The sequence below is a fragment of the Apostichopus japonicus genome, chromosome 9 (assembly GCF_037975245.1).
Source record: "Apostichopus japonicus isolate 1M-3 chromosome 9, ASM3797524v1, whole genome shotgun sequence".
Taxonomy (NCBI): domain Eukaryota; kingdom Metazoa; phylum Echinodermata; class Holothuroidea; order Aspidochirotida; family Stichopodidae; genus Apostichopus; species Apostichopus japonicus.
Window position 1 is genome coordinate 11,207,395 of NC_092569.1, and position 16,633 is coordinate 11,224,027.

The 16,633-nt window shown below is 36.5% G+C and overlaps 1 protein-coding gene across 1 annotated transcript; it reads left to right on the forward strand.

Moving 5' to 3' along the window:
• The first annotated feature begins 1,848 nt into the window (after nucleotides 1-1,848).
• Nucleotides 1,849-9,769, forward strand: LOC139973617 (fibrinogen-like protein A). The gene is made up of 5 exons (XM_071980427.1): nucleotides 1,849-2,050; nucleotides 6,007-6,055; nucleotides 6,452-6,627; nucleotides 7,196-7,466; nucleotides 8,431-9,769. The coding sequence occupies exons 1-5, from the start codon at nucleotides 1,967-1,969 to the stop codon at nucleotides 8,685-8,687; spliced, it is 837 nt and encodes a 278-aa protein (XP_071836528.1). The 5' UTR covers nucleotides 1,849-1,966; the 3' UTR covers nucleotides 8,688-9,769.
• The last annotated feature ends 6,864 nt before the right edge of the window (nucleotides 9,770-16,633 follow it).

Here is a 16,633-nt window from a genome sequence, read left to right on the forward strand (position 1 = left end):
TAAATTCATAATTACACCAAACTAATGTACCTTCTTAATCTCATCAACTATGCGATTTTTATTACCTTTGCAATGGAATTAATAAATTGATTTTAAATTTGAGGTCTTCAATAGCTTACATTCTTTGGAGCTGTTGGAAGATGTTTTCTAAGGAAGCGTCATACTTGGCCAACAGTTTTTCATTAGTTACCATCTGGTGAAGATTTTCCAAAGCATGAAGTATTTAATCTCCGAGCACTATCGATGAATTAATTATGATCCTGAATATTAGGTTCTGTTTAACAAGAATGATGTAGTAGCCGACATATATCTTTACGATTCTTCATCACTTACCTACCACGATCCCGCCCGCTGTGCTCTTGGTTGACCAATTTAATTGAAGTCCGTTGTCACCGGACTTCAATTAATTGTCAGCATATATATCAACGCATACATAAGATACTGCACTTCTTAAGAGCGGTAATGAGGATACAAGGAAGTGTCCATAAGCGGCAACGTTTTTCTCTAATATTGCTTTTCAGCCACAAAATACATTTAAGAAAGAGGGGTTACTCTGAAAGTTATTTTGTAGCAAGATATGACGTAATAAACACCCTAACCCTCACTTGAGTCAGTGAGTAAAGTTTCTCTTTTAGAACGGTTTATTGAACCATTTATTTTAGTTTTCTTATTATATATACTTTAATTATGTAAGACAGAAGAACACAAACTGCACTCGTTATCGCAACCTTGCCTATTGGAAAGTTTTTGAAACACAAAATGGGAATCAAGAAACCCTTTATAATCACTGCCACATCAGCAAGAGGACTTCTATTGTTAATTCATTATAGTATCTAAACAAGAAATTTATATTTCATTATCAGTTGATTATTACGGAAGCGATTATTTGCGCCAGAATTATTATAGCCAACCGACCAGATCTGTTTTCTTTTACAGTGCTATGTAAAACTCAATTTCAGTGATAACATCAGTTCCTGCCTCTCCATGTATAGTTTGGGTCAACTAAAATAAATTGAGAAACGTTTGACGTCACAGAATATGAACATTGTTTACAAACTGTCAACTATGGCTTTCCCAATAACTTTTTAAATATTGCTTCTTCACGTGAACTTCCCCCTCCAGCCCCTTCCTCTCCTAGAGGTCGAACAGGGCTAAGGCTGATTGCATTCGTTATATAGACGTGTATAGGCTACACTCGTATTACATATTTCGTATAGGTTAGACTCGCCACTGTAGTATTCAGGAAGATTTCGGACCGTTATAAGGCCAAGCCTCAATTCATTGTAAACTTAGTAGGGTTGTCACGTTTGAAGAAGAACAGGTATGTTCATATACAAACGAATAATGCATTCGAGGATTTAGCAATATGTTTTATCAATATAGAATTCTATCATTTACTTAAGCAAATCATGGGTAATACATTCAATTGTGGAACACGTGCTGTGAAAGGCAGCTTGTTTCTATCTCTGTGAATTTCTGCCTCATCTGACGTTTTATCTTACTTTCTTGTCATTATTAAGAGCAGGACATGGTTGATCAGTCGGACAAACGAGTAATAGCCAAAATCGTAAGGTCACCTGTCATTCAAACATAACATTTGGATTTGTTTTTGAGTATAGGAAGCATTGCATCAGTAATTTATCAGCCAGGTTCTGTTCTATATAATAAGTGATCAGTCCTTTGTTCATTCGTTCATATGTTTATTGGTTTCTTCGTTCGTTTATCCATTCATCCATTTATTGCATTGGATTCGTGTACGCGACACCAACAACCTTCCTTATTTTCCCTGCGTTTCCTTCCGCGTTCAAACTCAGTTAATATCACATCAATGCAGACATGATACATATTTAAGTTTTCCAGTGCCAGTGTCTAATCCCGAAGAAAGTTTAGTGAACGTGTTCATATTTAATCATACCTTCGTCGTCTAAATTTGCATAACTTGTGTGGCAGATACAGGACTTCAACAATGCTAGATCACCTGATAACTGTTACCGTCTTTATTTTGTCTATACTGGCTGCTGGCTTCCTAGTGATTTGCGATGGACAGGTGGTAAGTAGTTTATCTAGCAATTCATCACCAAGAGAGCGTAATTAGTTTTTTTTTTTTATTTGACACTATAAACACAGCGCTTAATTACTCTCCGACCATTGCAAAAAACATGATAACTTTAATGTCAATATTGAAATTCAATATTTAATAGCGACGCTTGATATAACGTTTAATGCAATTTATATTTGTTAAACGTGTCATACCATATACCTCATGACACCACGCTCTCTCTCTCTTTCTCTCTTATATTTGGAGGCATATTCTAAACAAAATACGTGTGGTAGCCACACATACGTGGAAACCAGGTTTTCTATGTGGTTACCACGAGAGAATGTTGTGACTTCAAAATTAATGAACTGTTTAATTTCCATTTACAATATCTTGATGGTTAAACCGTGGTCATCGTTCCTTATTCAAATTGGTAAGCAAAATGAACAGATATGTGTTTCCAGGTATCACAGTTCCCATAACTGTTATATATGGTGACTTCATACATGGCACAATTTAAAGCAACAAACAGCTTCAAAACAATGTTTTGACTGTGTCCTTTACTATGTGGGTTAACAATAGTTAACTCATCATTATTTTGAGTTAGTATGTTTATATGGTAAAATCAACATATTATCCTTAATTTTTAATCGATTCAGGCGCGGATTGAACCTTAAACACAAGAACACAACCAGGCGTGGTAATAAGTACAATCTTAATAAACTTAGTTATCAGAACTAATTTATAGTCTAAATTTGATACAGAATGCGTCATATGAAGTCTAAATTTAATTTTTTTTTCTGGGAAATTGCCACTATATGAGAGGCCTCTTCGAGAAAACAACGGCCACATCCTTGCCTTTCTGAAATCCTGATCGGTGATCATCTCTGATCGGTGCTTATTAAAATAAAATACTATATAATGGATATCTCCGATTTACAGGTGATTCAAAGTTTGCGGCAATGAAAATAATCTGTAAAGTAATATAATATGTTAATGAAATTATTTTACAGGATGCTTCCCTTCTTCGAATATAAATTTGCATTAATATAAGCCCCGTGGGTTAAATAATTTGTATTCATTCTTGGTCGGTGCTTATTTAAATGAAATACTATATTATGGATATCTCCGAGGTACGAGTGATTCAACATTTGCTGCACTGAAAACTATCTGTAAAGATAATATCATAATTATGTTAATGAAAATATTTAACAGAATGTTTCCCTACTGCAAACATAAATTTGTATTAATATAAACCCCATGGGATAAATAATTTGTATTGATCTTTGATCGGTGCTAATTAAAATGAAATATTATATTATGAATATCGCTAAGGTACAGGTGATTCAAACTTTGCGGCACTGAAAACTATATGTAAAGATAATATGATATGTTAATGAAAATACTTAACAAGATGCTTCCCTATTCCCACAAACTTTTTAAAAATACGAAAAAAAACGGTTGATTCTCTCTGTAATAAGTATTTTGGAAATGATACAAGCTGTGTAACTAGATCAATACATATTGTTTTCAGTATAAGCAATAAAGTCGCTAAATCAATGATCTTTGGTAATTGATAATTAATATTCGATGTATGATAGCTGGCATGATAGATTGCCACATGAAAGCTAATATCAACAAGACAAAACTGCAGCAGCACTGCAAATACTGTAACGAACGCCTCGTGTTACAGTATATCAATGGTCTTAGGTACTTGATTATTTATTATCGATGCATGGCGACATTCACTATAGGGATTGTAAAGTGAAAGCTAATATCAACTATAGAAACACTACAACAGCACTGTAGTTACTGCCATTATTGTATCGTGGTATACAGGGGAGTAGCCTCTTGTTCAAGGTGGACAAAGTTGGACAACTTCCCCCAAGGAGAACCTAACACTGTTTACTGACTATACTTCTGGACGTGGTAAGTTTAAGCAGTGACTTATGTATTACAAAAGTATATGATGAAAACACTCTTTTTCACTCAAAATAAGATTTCAGCGGGTCATTCGATACGTTTGTCAACATTTTGTCACCAAATGAACAGTTTTACAGTAAGATATGATCCAAAAAGGAAACACGTGACAAGCTATTGTTACATTTCGAGACAATTTTGTGGTTATTGCCATGTCACGTTTAAGATGATGCTCGATGCTGTAATAGATTAACTACAAGGCAGGGATAATTCCTCAAAGAGTGAGTTAATGAAGCTTTCTACCAAACCAGGAACCAATAACAAGTATTGCGCACACAGTAGTTCTTCGTAGTGTCAGTTAACTCTTCTACAATTAAGTACACGCTTACCACAATCTTCCTGTTTTGATACTTAATTGCTATATTACTTTACACGCGGTTTTGATATATCGAGGGAAGTTAGTTTTTGTTAGTGAAATGTGTTAAATAAACGAAGAAGATAATTCTTCCCTCAGGCTGATATTAACACTCAGTCTATAAAAATGTTACTGATATTTTAATTTCTACTTATTCTATAGCTGATATTACCACACAAATGTTGTATGCTCAGCAAATATTTCCTTTAGTCTTTGAAGCATCATTTTACAAGTTTCCTGGATAATACACTCAGCCAAAATAAACCAAATATTATCTTCTCTGCATGACGTATTAACACCACCCTTCTGCAAGGTAAAAGCAAGGAATCTTCATCTGAGAAGATTTTTTACGCCAAATCACACGCATTTCCTTAATGGGTTTACCTAGCTCAAATGGTAGCCAATCCTCTCATTCAATGTTGGCAAGGTTTGGACGAGTTTACTGAGGAAACCTTGCCGTCACAGAATGTAAACATTATTTACAAAATTTCAACTGTGGCTTTCTCATCTCTTTTATGTCAATATTGTTCATTCACCGGGACGATGCCACCCACCCCCCTACCCCACCTATATAAACGTGTATAGGCTAAACTCGTATTTTTCATAATTGTAAATCACGGAAGGAAGTAGATTGGCAGTGCAGCACAGAATCAACTTTCATTTATAGGAGCATGTTATAGTTCCTGTTCTTTAGCATGAAGCATATCGATAGAAGCCAGGCTTTCGAATTACCTTTATCTATCGACGGTAAATACGTAGATGACATAATTCAGGAACATTTCGGACCGTTAGAAGGTCAAGCCTTGAGTATATGCACGTGCATTATGCACTAGAGGATTTATCAATATGTTCTATCTATATAGAATTTCTATCCTTTACTTAAGCAAATCATGCGTTCATTCAATTGTGGCACACATACAGTGTATGGCAGCTTGTTGTTCCTGTCCTCTGTCAACTGACGTTTTATCCTAAGTTCCTGTCAATATGTAGAGTAGGACCTGGCGAATAAGTCGGACAAACGAGTAATGGCCAAGGGCCACAGCTTTGGGGCACACTAGCCAATATAGCCTTCTAATCATGTTTTTATTGATGGCTATGCCGCTGGTGCTTGCTGATGGAAGGTGTAATGGGCGTTTTTGTTTGGGACCATGGCCAGTGTGGATCCCTCCAATTTGAACTATCAGTGAATTTGCCGCAACAAGACTATTGTAATTCGAGCCAAGACAGACAATGACTTTATTGAGAGACACTTGACTAAGAGTACAAATGGATGGATGACTAAAATGAGAGGGTACTATCTTTACATGCACTAATGCAATAGAGATTAGATGATATGCAGGTAAAATACGTTTACAGGACTACGTCCCGGATTCAAACCAGTGGATTGCAGGGAGAGGGATGGGGTAATCAGACATATTTCTTTCCCTTTTATCAGATCTAATATGAAGACATTGTAATATTTATGTCCATAGTGGTTTTGTCCGGCATATCAAGCACTTTAGTGGTTTAAGGGAAGTAAAATTAACATGAAACAAAATTGACATTACGAGTGTTCATCCCGTGCCATTTGTTGAACTTTCTTTCTATTTCACCGCTGTCATTAATATATAAGCTTCCGTCTTTTCCTTCAAAGATAAACCCAATTCATCATGGCAATTCACGTGTGAGAAGAAGCACTGGGTGTAAGTTCTCTTGCTGGATTTGAAGTTGTGTTCAAGTGTAATTATTATTTTACTCAATGAAAATCAGTAAGAAATTGAGGTTATTCAATAAAGTTACAATAATATTCACACCAAGCAGATTTTCAGGAGCAGTTCAGTGCTTAGGGTTGCATGTACCACCGATGAGTATGCATTATTAGTGGTTGACTTTGTTTGCAAACTCAGAATTGTTGAAGTGAGAATACACTATGTAAAGCGCAGTTGCTGACCAAGGTTTCCATTTCCTCTCTTGATAAAGAAATACATAATTCGGGCTTGAATAACATAACAATGTGATATCTACTGGTAAGATAATTATAGGGCAATCAGCAACATCTTTGATTAAATCGTTCCTGCTATTTTTGAATAATGTTTTAGGTAACGCGTGTTTCTACTATCAAGAAACACAATATCCAAGAGATTGCAAAGATGTTTACTACAATCGTTGCGAATTTCAAACTCAAGAATCTGGAGTTTATATGATTCAGCCTGATGGTGCACCAGAACCTTTCAACGTGTTTTGTAATAATTCAGTTGATGGCGGTAAATGGACGGTGAGTAGGCTGTAATGTTATAATGGTTTCGGTAGTTCATCAATGCAGTTTATCAAGATTAATTGTGCCTTTGATGTTCATGCTAAATCCTTTCCTTTTACCCTCATTACATCCTATGTTGGTGTCCGTTGGCGGCATACGTTCTATCCACAATCAGAGCTGATGGTTTGGCCTAGCATTGCACTTGCACAGATTGCAAACTGTTTTTCAAGACAAGGAACAGTTTTGATTTTGATTTTCAACCGCATAGAACAACATAGCAACATAATTTGATTGACATTTTTTTAAGAAACATGCCTTATTGAAAGAAACAAACTCAAACTATCATATGATTGGCTTCTAACTCTTCATGAATGACAATGACTGCTTCTTATGTTGCATTGATTTCCTCATTTTTGTGTTTAAATGTTTTCGTTTGATTTTGTTTTGTTTCGTGTTTGGATGACGTCACAATGTTGTGTCAGTAATCTTGAGAAAAATAAACCTGTGTAAACTCACAATATGTTTATCCTGCATGTCATGTCGCAATGTACTTCGCGGTTTATTTTTGTTTTTGGATATTGCAAAGGTATTTCAACGTCGAATGGATGGCGCTGTCGACTTCAACCGTACCTGGGATGAATATCGAGAAGGCTTTGGCTTTTTACAACGTGAATTCTGGCTTGGTAACGACAAACTGGCTTACTTGACCAATCAGGGGGAATACGAACTTCGGATTGACTTCGTTAATAAGATCGGAAACGCCTATCACGCAAAGTACAACCTCTTCCGCATTAGTGACGAATGGTCTAAGTACCGACTGGTGGACCTAGGATCGTTCTTGTCTGAGAGTACAGCAGGTGTGTTAACCTTTCATTGGTGGTTAAAGTACGATCCTTCATATTGTCTAGTCGTAATGTGATTGTAAGAAGACTCATTTATCCTTTTATGAAGCGCTTAGATTGTCTTCTGTTGATACATGCTTCATGCAACGCGGCCGAAATTTTCTAACAAAATACAACAGTTAATCTATTTTCAAAGATGGGTGAGCAAGATCAAACAAGGTCGGTATTTGGTATATTTAAATTCTTTCAAAATTTAAATGGATAGGAAACTAAATTGTCCAAGATGAAAATTATATATACTATGAAATGGAGTGTGGAGCCAGAAATTCTACAGATATTTGCCTTGGCAAACGTAACCTAGAATCTTCACAGTTACAAAGTGTTAAATATCTGCAATAACTATGATAAAAGAACACCTCCTCATAAGTAATGAGCGCGTGGGGTGGGGAGGAGAAATGAAGATGAAGGGCTGAGGGTTTGTGCACTTGATGAAGGTTATCGATGATTTCTACGATAATTCCAAAGTTAACAGAGTGGTTTTATAATTTGAAGAGGAGATCTTTTATTTATCTTGTGACAGAATAATGTAATTGTCCTATAAGCATATTTATATGAACAAGGGAGCACCGGGGCCTAACTGATTGTTTCAAGGCCTATGATCAAACCGATGAAGCGAGGGCACTTAACTAAGCGATGCATTTTGCCGGCCTGGGACAAAACTAGCACCATTCGCGATCAACTTGAAGAGGTTATCAGCGCGATCGATACCTAAACCTAAAGGTACTTCGGTCAAGGAGGTATGCCGGTTTGTCGATAAACAGCCCTTAAAACATACAATTAGAATATAAAAGCAGTAAAACTATAACATACTTGCTCATTCAGATTGTCAACTTGATGTTTCACTTGAATGACAAACTCTTTCAACCATAGCTTCTTTATCATAGCGACTGTTGAAGTTGAGCACGTTTGTTTTCCACAGGTTTTGACGCGCTTTCTTATCATCGAAATATGTCATTCAGCACCTATGATAATGACAATGATATTGCAACTATTTTTGGTCGGAACTGTGCTGTATATTTCCATGGTGCCTGGTGGTACCAGAGTTGTTACCATTCTCACCTCAATGGCGACTACTTTGGCTGCAACGACTGTCTGCAGAGTATTAATTGGGAAAGATTACCTGGAAGCCGACATAACATAATGTATACGGAAATGAAAATTCGCCCTATAGCCTGAATTTGCTTTGCCAATTTTTACGAGGAAATTACAAGCTGGTATATGATACCGTAGTGCTTAATGAAATATTTAATGATTTAAAATACCGTTTTAAGATATTAATTAGGGCCTAGCGCAGGCAAGATATATTATAGGTATTTGTTTAATTTTATTGCCTATAACATGATGTTACGATCAGCAATGAGCTGTAAGACTGCATCCAGGAACATGCTACACCTTTTGATTCTCACCCATGTGAATACGCTTCGTCTTGCGCACCTTTCCTTTGTTAATGAAATTTCTTTACGATTTTCTTTTTATATTTTACCCCATGAGGCTTATCATTTCCACTGCGTCCACACCGCAGACTGCTTATGTGCTCAGGGGCAGCGGAAGAGGGAGGTGAAAGGTAAAGGGGAGTGTCACAAATGCTGAGATGATCTAGGCACGTGACTTGAGGAGGAGGGATGGCGGGGCTGTGATAAAGTTGCCGTCCCACAAAATGGATCCTATGTGTAATCCGTGGCCAAGAATTCCGATCTTTGATTGCTTTTCTTTTCAGATAAACTTGTTCTTAATTTTCAACACCGGGGAGTACTTTGTAAACATAATTGTATTAATGTATTTAATTTTTAAACAAAATGTCAGTTCATTAATGTCAAAATGACTCCTTTGAGTTGCAAAATTGGAAGAAGGAAATTTGTTTTGCTAAATAAATGTTTATTAATGACAGAGTGGCATTTTTTAGGTATTCCACAAAACTGGGGGACTCTGTCCGGATCTGCGGTCTCTGCTAGCTCTTCGGCTCTACATAGGATAATAAAGGCTAGGTCAAAACTGTAGTTCTTTTCCATATTTGTGATTGTTTTTATGCACAATAAAATAATGAAGAAATATGTTCGGTATGTAAGTCGACATTAGTATTGACTCTTTGTTTTCGCCTATTTTCATGTCATATTATATTTACTGCAACATTGTAAACGTTACGGTCACTATCTTTGTAGTATACGGTAAAGCTGTTTAGCGAACTACCAACCGAATAAGTGGACAACAGCGCATAGGTGTTTAAGTTATCGGTTTGTGTAAGGAATACGTATACGGACAGCAGCTATCTAGTACCAATTAATGCCTTAAGTATTAACTGGGTCATTTAATGTATATATAATGTATATATAATGTATGTATATATGTATGAAAATCGTAATGAGTTGGAAAATCAAGAAAAGTGAAAAAACTTCCAACCTCCACCGGAATTCGAACCCGGGCCTCCCGCTTTGTACGCGGACACCTTAACCAACTATTCCAACAGTGGAATTACGACCTTCCTTACCGGTTTCGAACCTCTGGACATACAATCAGCGTCCATATGTGATTTAGGAATCACAAATGATTTTGAGTTGGTTAGCATCATGTTTGATCTCTAGAGTAAGGCAAAATATGTCACCAAAAACAGAACTAGTATTGTTCGATACAGGTGACAAACGCCTACAGTGGAATTACGACCTTCCTTACCGGTTTCGAACCTCTGGACATGCAATCAGCGTCCATAGCCTAGTGGTTAGGGTGTCCGCGGACAGAGCGGAAGGCCCGTGGTTCGAATCCCGGTGGAGGCTGAAAGTTTTTTTCACTGTTCTTGATTTTCCGACTCATTACGATTTTCATTTATATATATATATATATATATATATATATATATATATATATATATATATATATATATATATATATATATATATATATGTGTGTGTGTGTGTCTTTCGGCAGCAAAATAATATAATATCAGCCGTGCTTGTGAACATGATTTCTTGGCAAGCGATCAAGCAAAGTTATCGACTGTCCGTCTGTGTCTGATTGCTGACAATAGTACGTCATATACAGGTATTGGCCAAAGCTTTTGATAAAATGTTGAGTAGTCAGAACGAAATTCGATCATAGGAATTCTCAAAGATATCAATTGATTGAAGTCGTAGTTAGTTTAATGGAGTATAACACTCTCATATATGGTTTGTCACTGATGAAAGCAGAGCCTTTCTACATCTGAAATCACTGTTTAATTTGGGATAAAATCACTTCGGTTAACCAACCACAGAGTAATATCCAGTTACAAAGTATAATTATTTTACCACATATATAGCTACTGCCCTCGCTTGGTTACTCTGAGTTTTAAATGATAAATTCAGCAAGCTTGATGAAGTATGAACACTCAAAATCTGAAACCGTCATAAAGAATACGCCGGATATATACCGGCAATGAAGAAATAAAATAAACCAATAATTCCATTAATATAATTGACCGTGATTACCATTAATAAGGCTTAAAAGGGGAGTCGTCAGCATTGTACACTTAGGTAGGTAGAGTATTCCAGACATTATATTTATTATGATATAAAAACATAACATTGTAGGTTTCATGATCATAAAATCGTACAACATATATCCTACGTAAATATATTGTAATGTAAAATATTTAAAACACATTTACACTAGAAATATGAGTGTTCATTAAATACCCTGCAGTAGAATGACATCTGCCCTGTACACATTAACGAACGCACCTTGTGCTACGTTGGAAAATGCAAAGCGAAATGATGGGATTATTTACCTCAAATTGCTTGAAGAGATGACTGAAGAGATGAGTGAAAAGGGGTTTTGTGCTATAACTCCAAGTGAAAACATTTAATTCACAAGCATCGTTTGCAGGCATAGTTGAAATGTCTCGTTGTAGTTGCCGTAATGTTAACTGGGTCGCAAATTGCGTCATAGAATTCCGAGTAAATGGCTGGCCCTGTTTTCCCCAAATTTTGTATGCAGCTATATGTTGTTACCGTGTTAACTAAGGTCAAGGTTAATGGTCAGTACTCAAATTAGCAGAACAATAGATTATGCTTTAAATCTTACAGGCTACATTGGATTGACTTGGAATCTTCACAGGTATCAGATGTCAGATAGTAATAAAATATGTGGATGCTATGGTGGCAAAATTCAGCGGTCAGAGTTAAAATTTCAAAATAAGCAATAATTGAATTTTTGCTTTAATTTCAACGGGAAGCACTGAATCGACTTGCAACTTTTTGAACCATTATCGATTTAGAAAAATACAGAAATGGTATATAAAAAAAAACTATGACAAAGTAGAACAAAGTGAGGTGGCTGAAAGCCAACATTGTTTCTACAACTTTGAAACGCCAACATAGAGATAACATGGCTTGATTCTGGTTTGTAAGGTCAGCACCATCGATATCGTTACGGTACTGTACCTGTACCATCATTACCAATACAAGGGTTTGAAATATGAGTATGTTGGAAGTTGTTGCCATTGTTTGAGAGCCCTGGATCAATCTACAAGGGGCAACATCTCCTTGGCGAGAGCCTGTAGGACAAAACCAACTGTAGCAGCAATATGTATGATTTGTGCATTTGTTTATTACAGTTAACCTTCCGTCCTTTTTTAACCTCAGTTTTAGTACGTATCCGCTTCTTCGCGTGTACCTCGAAGCTGATTTACTGATACCAAGCATATTGCTCTTCTATATAAGTGTTTGTTCTCATCCAAGTACAGTTCCTCTTGAACAAATTGCATAAAGCCTAGCTGTGATTAAAACAATTAGTCAGTTCTCACAGCCATTAATGAATATACTAACTGGTGTATTGAACACAAAAAAGCTTTATTAAAGACGATATGTTTCCTTCGATTTTTTGGTTACCATAGACAGGCATGGCTATCGAGAGATTTAGAATGGTTTTGTAAATGTATCTTTGTTGCAGTTGCCAATGAATCAATTTTTAATATGTTCAGATGAGAATCACACCTTATTAAAGACTTCGATTTTCTTCAATTTTATTGATAGTGAATAACCGAAAATATCATTACATTTATTACGTTGTTGATATATGATTGGATGATATGTATATCAACCTTTACTGCTGTCTCTTCACAAGAGTTTGAGCGATAATTAAAGATCAACACACTCCAGCAAAGTTTGTACCACTAAGCTACGGTGATATATATATATATATTGTAACGCCGACCGAATTCTATACAGTCAAGTCGGAACACAGAGTCTTGAAAAATCAGCCAAAGAGTTCAAGTAATGTCTAAAAACTTTGTTAAAAAGAAAACACTTTCTCCTGTTACAATGGTTAATGAAGTGCATCCATTAATCCTCCAATCAATGTTTAAACGCTTTAAGATGAGTTAAATGGTAGCAATACATCTTTGGGCATAATACATGGCTTTAACTCATTTACAACACTATTGGAAGTAAAGCAGTACCAAAAGAAATACAAGTGTAGAAGAAACCTCGCAGCCTCTGGGAGTTCTGACAATAACTCGCAATATGCGAGCGAACCCTAAAAGCCTCCTGCGAGCTGATCTGTTTCCCGCTACTTGCGATCTGTGCTGTATCTCGCAAATCAGTGCGAGCTGGAGTGTTTCTCGCAGCTTGCGATCTGTGCTGTATCTCGCAAATTCGTGCGAGCTGGACTGTCTCTCGCAGCTTGCGATCTGTGCTGTATCTCGCAAATCCGTGCGAGTTGGAATGTCTCTCGCAGCTTGCGATCTGTGCTGTATCTCGCAAATCCGTGCGAGCTGGGCTGTGTCTCGCAAATAGTGCGAGCTGGGCTGTGTCTTGCAGCTTGCGAGCTGGGCTGTTTCTCGCAAATAGTGCGAGCTGCACTGTGCCTCGCAAATCCTGAGAGCTTAAACTGAAATCCAGGTATACCTCGAGTCTTAAATACACATATTCACAAAATAGGGAGATGGTCGAGCTTCAGCCTTAGGTTACTTTTCAGTACTTGTACGTCAATCTTTCTCAATATACCGCATTGAATTCTGAGCTACGTTAATGCTCCAGCCTTGTAAATTTTAGGGTTACATCACAAGTAATTCTGGCAACTTTAATATTATATTTGGTCGAGATAGATAGACAAACAAAAAATACTATCGTTAATTGGTTCACTTCACTGACACGGTCGATATAACATTGAAGGATACTAACGGCTTATTCGTAGCTTTTTCAGATTCTCAAGTTACCTTAACACATAAGAGAAAACAAATGAAAATCATTACCAAGTAAAATGTCTAGAATCACCGGTCACCAGGTAGAGCCAGGAAACACAATAACGGTTCATTGATACACAAGTATTACAGTAGAGATCCGTGTCTGAGAGAGTACACATGAGTAATATTGCAGTAAACGATTGCAACTTAGCGTTAACTGACTACTTTCACAACTTTAGGGCGTCTGCCTCTTACGAACAATAAACCAATCCTTTTTATACCAAGTAGCTTGAATAGCTGAACTCGGTGACCCCCTTTTATGTTTTTGATGTATGCCGAAGCGCGCGCACGCAGGAAGCGGCTTCCTTTTTGTTTTGGAAAACTGTCTACACTGCTGGGAAAACACGGTGAGCTTTCTTAGATCTAAAGAGAAAAGAGTTAAAGGTCTGGGGCCCGAGACGGGGAAAATCAAAATAAGAATAATAAACAGCCCGAGCTCAATACAGAAAGAAACAAATTAACAGTAAGAAATCTGCTAGGCTTATATGTCAAATTTCTGTAACAATATATATATATATATTCGTTATACACAATTAACCCCAACGAAGAGTGAATTTCGGCCTGCACTAAAGCATTCAAACCGAAACGTGGCAAAACCCCCACGAAGGAAGAATTGGCTAAATTGATGCAACTAATCTTGACCAGCAATAATCTGGTATTTGGCAACAAACCGACTACCTCCAAATTCATGGCACCGCAATGGGTACCAAAATTACACTGTCTTGTGCAACTTTTTTGATGGAAAACCTCGAGAAGAAATTTCTATCTCGACAAAACTTGAAGCCACACACGTGGTTACGTTTCATTGACGATATCTCCATGATATGGACCCATGGCGAGGCAAATCTAAAACTCTTCATTGATGACATAAACTCGTTTCATCACACAATCAAATTTACTGCAGATTTTTCTGGACATGACGCTCACTTCCTGGACACCACTACAAAATGGTTCACTCAAATGTATATATATATATATATATATATATATAATATATATATATATATATATATATATATATATATATATATATATATATATATATATATATATATATATATATATATATATATATACATTTGTGTGTGTGGAATAAGCTTCCTGACAGCCTTAAAGAAGTCCAAACTGCTCCTTTTAAGAGCGATTAAAACACTACCTATTTGTCAATGGTTCTGATTTCAGCCAGAATCTCGACCAGGTTTAACTTTTGTATCGTTACTTTGAGATTTTCTGTAGAAGTTGTGCTTATAAGCCTTCATTATTATTATTATTTTTATGATATATTTTATATATATATATATATATATATATAGCCTATATATATATATAGCCTATATATATATATATCATTGCAATTGTAGATGTAAGAATCATCTTTTATTGCCAAAAAATGTTGACAAAGATATATTTTTTTATCAGCTTACGAACAAACACACTGCAGGGCTCCTCAATTATGAGTCAGGTAGATCGTTTTGTTTGTGAAACAGAAATCTCTAGGACGACGGGTGAAGTGTACTCCGAACAATCTTGGATATCGATAAATGTATCACGTTAATTAATCTTGTGAATATATTAAACCTTCCTTCTTCAAAAGTTTGTTTTCTCATAAACGGGACAGTTAACGTCACTGAACGTTAGATTCGCTGTCTACCTGGAAGAACATACTAGGGCTCCGAGGAACTATAGCCATAAGAACAATGAATGAAACGAAATATTTTAGACTTTGACTGATCATGATGATCCTGTGTGATGTTGGCCAAGCAGGAAGTAAGTGAACCTTTCTTGAGTTTTATATTAAGAACTTAGAATACGTTACTTCATTCAAATAAATATATCATATAACACTGGATTGGGGTGTACGTTTACACCCATTCATGTGTGGGTGTGCAATAACCCGGAAACTTCGGAATAACCCGGATGTCGTTATACGACAAGCGGATAAAGGAGGTGCCACCACTATTCATAATTACACTACCGACTACATTTTTGAAGCAGGGGAGCAAATTAGTAACTCTGATTTTTACAAGGTATTACCGGAGGACCCTTCCAGACTCTTCCACCCCAAAATTGACGAGTTATGTCAATCGGTACCAGAACACGTTGCAACCAAGATAGTAGAACTCACGCCTAAACACCCACCGTTGGGTACGTTCTATACCTTACACTAAAGTCCACAAACTACCTAAATTAATAGCAGAGGCTCAGCAAGCACTACGCGGAGTGACCCCTTCTGACCATGAGAATATCCGCCGTTCTGACATTTGTAAGCTAACCAGGACACTCAAGCTATTCCCTCCTTGCCGACCTATTATTTCAGGAATTGGTACGCTTACTGAGCATCTTTCAGGATACATGGACTCGATACTCAACCCTTTATTAAACCATATTCCTTCTTATGTACAGGACACCACGCATTTTTTTTCAGAATTCTTAACACTATTCAGGCGTTACCAATTAATTCTTTACTTGTTACTATGGACGTATCCTCTTTGTACACTAATAAGTAATATCCCTCCTGATGAGGGAATTATCGCTTGTCAAAATTTTCGTCGTGAGCATGCCACCAACCTCACTTCAGGTGATGATCTTGGTCCAATTTTACGTTTCATATTAAGTAATAATTATTTCTCTTTTAACGGGAAATATTATCTACAAATTAATGGTACCGCTATGGGCACTAAGATGGCACCTTGTTACGCAAACATATTTATGCACGAATTGGAACAGGAAATGCTATCCACTTCTCCTCTTAAGCCATCACATTCTTATAGATATATTGACGATACATATTTTGTCTGGCCACATGGTGAAGAATCTCTTAAGTCTTTCATTGATCATGGTAATTCTTTTCATGACAGCATTAAATTTCTGTCGAAGTTTCTAAACATCAAATATCATTTCTAGATGT

Coding starts and splice junctions, on each gene's coding strand:
- LOC139973617 (XM_071980427.1), top strand. CDS start 1,967: ATGCTAGATCACCTGATAACTGTTACCGTCTTTATTTTGTCTATACTG. Junction 6,056..6,451: donor TGTGAGAAGAAGCACTGGGT/GTAAGTTCTCTT, acceptor ATAATGTTTTAG/GTAACGCGTGTTTCTACTAT. Junction 6,628..7,195: donor TTGATGGCGGTAAATGGACG/GTGAGTAGGCTG, acceptor GATATTGCAAAG/GTATTTCAACGTCGAATGGA.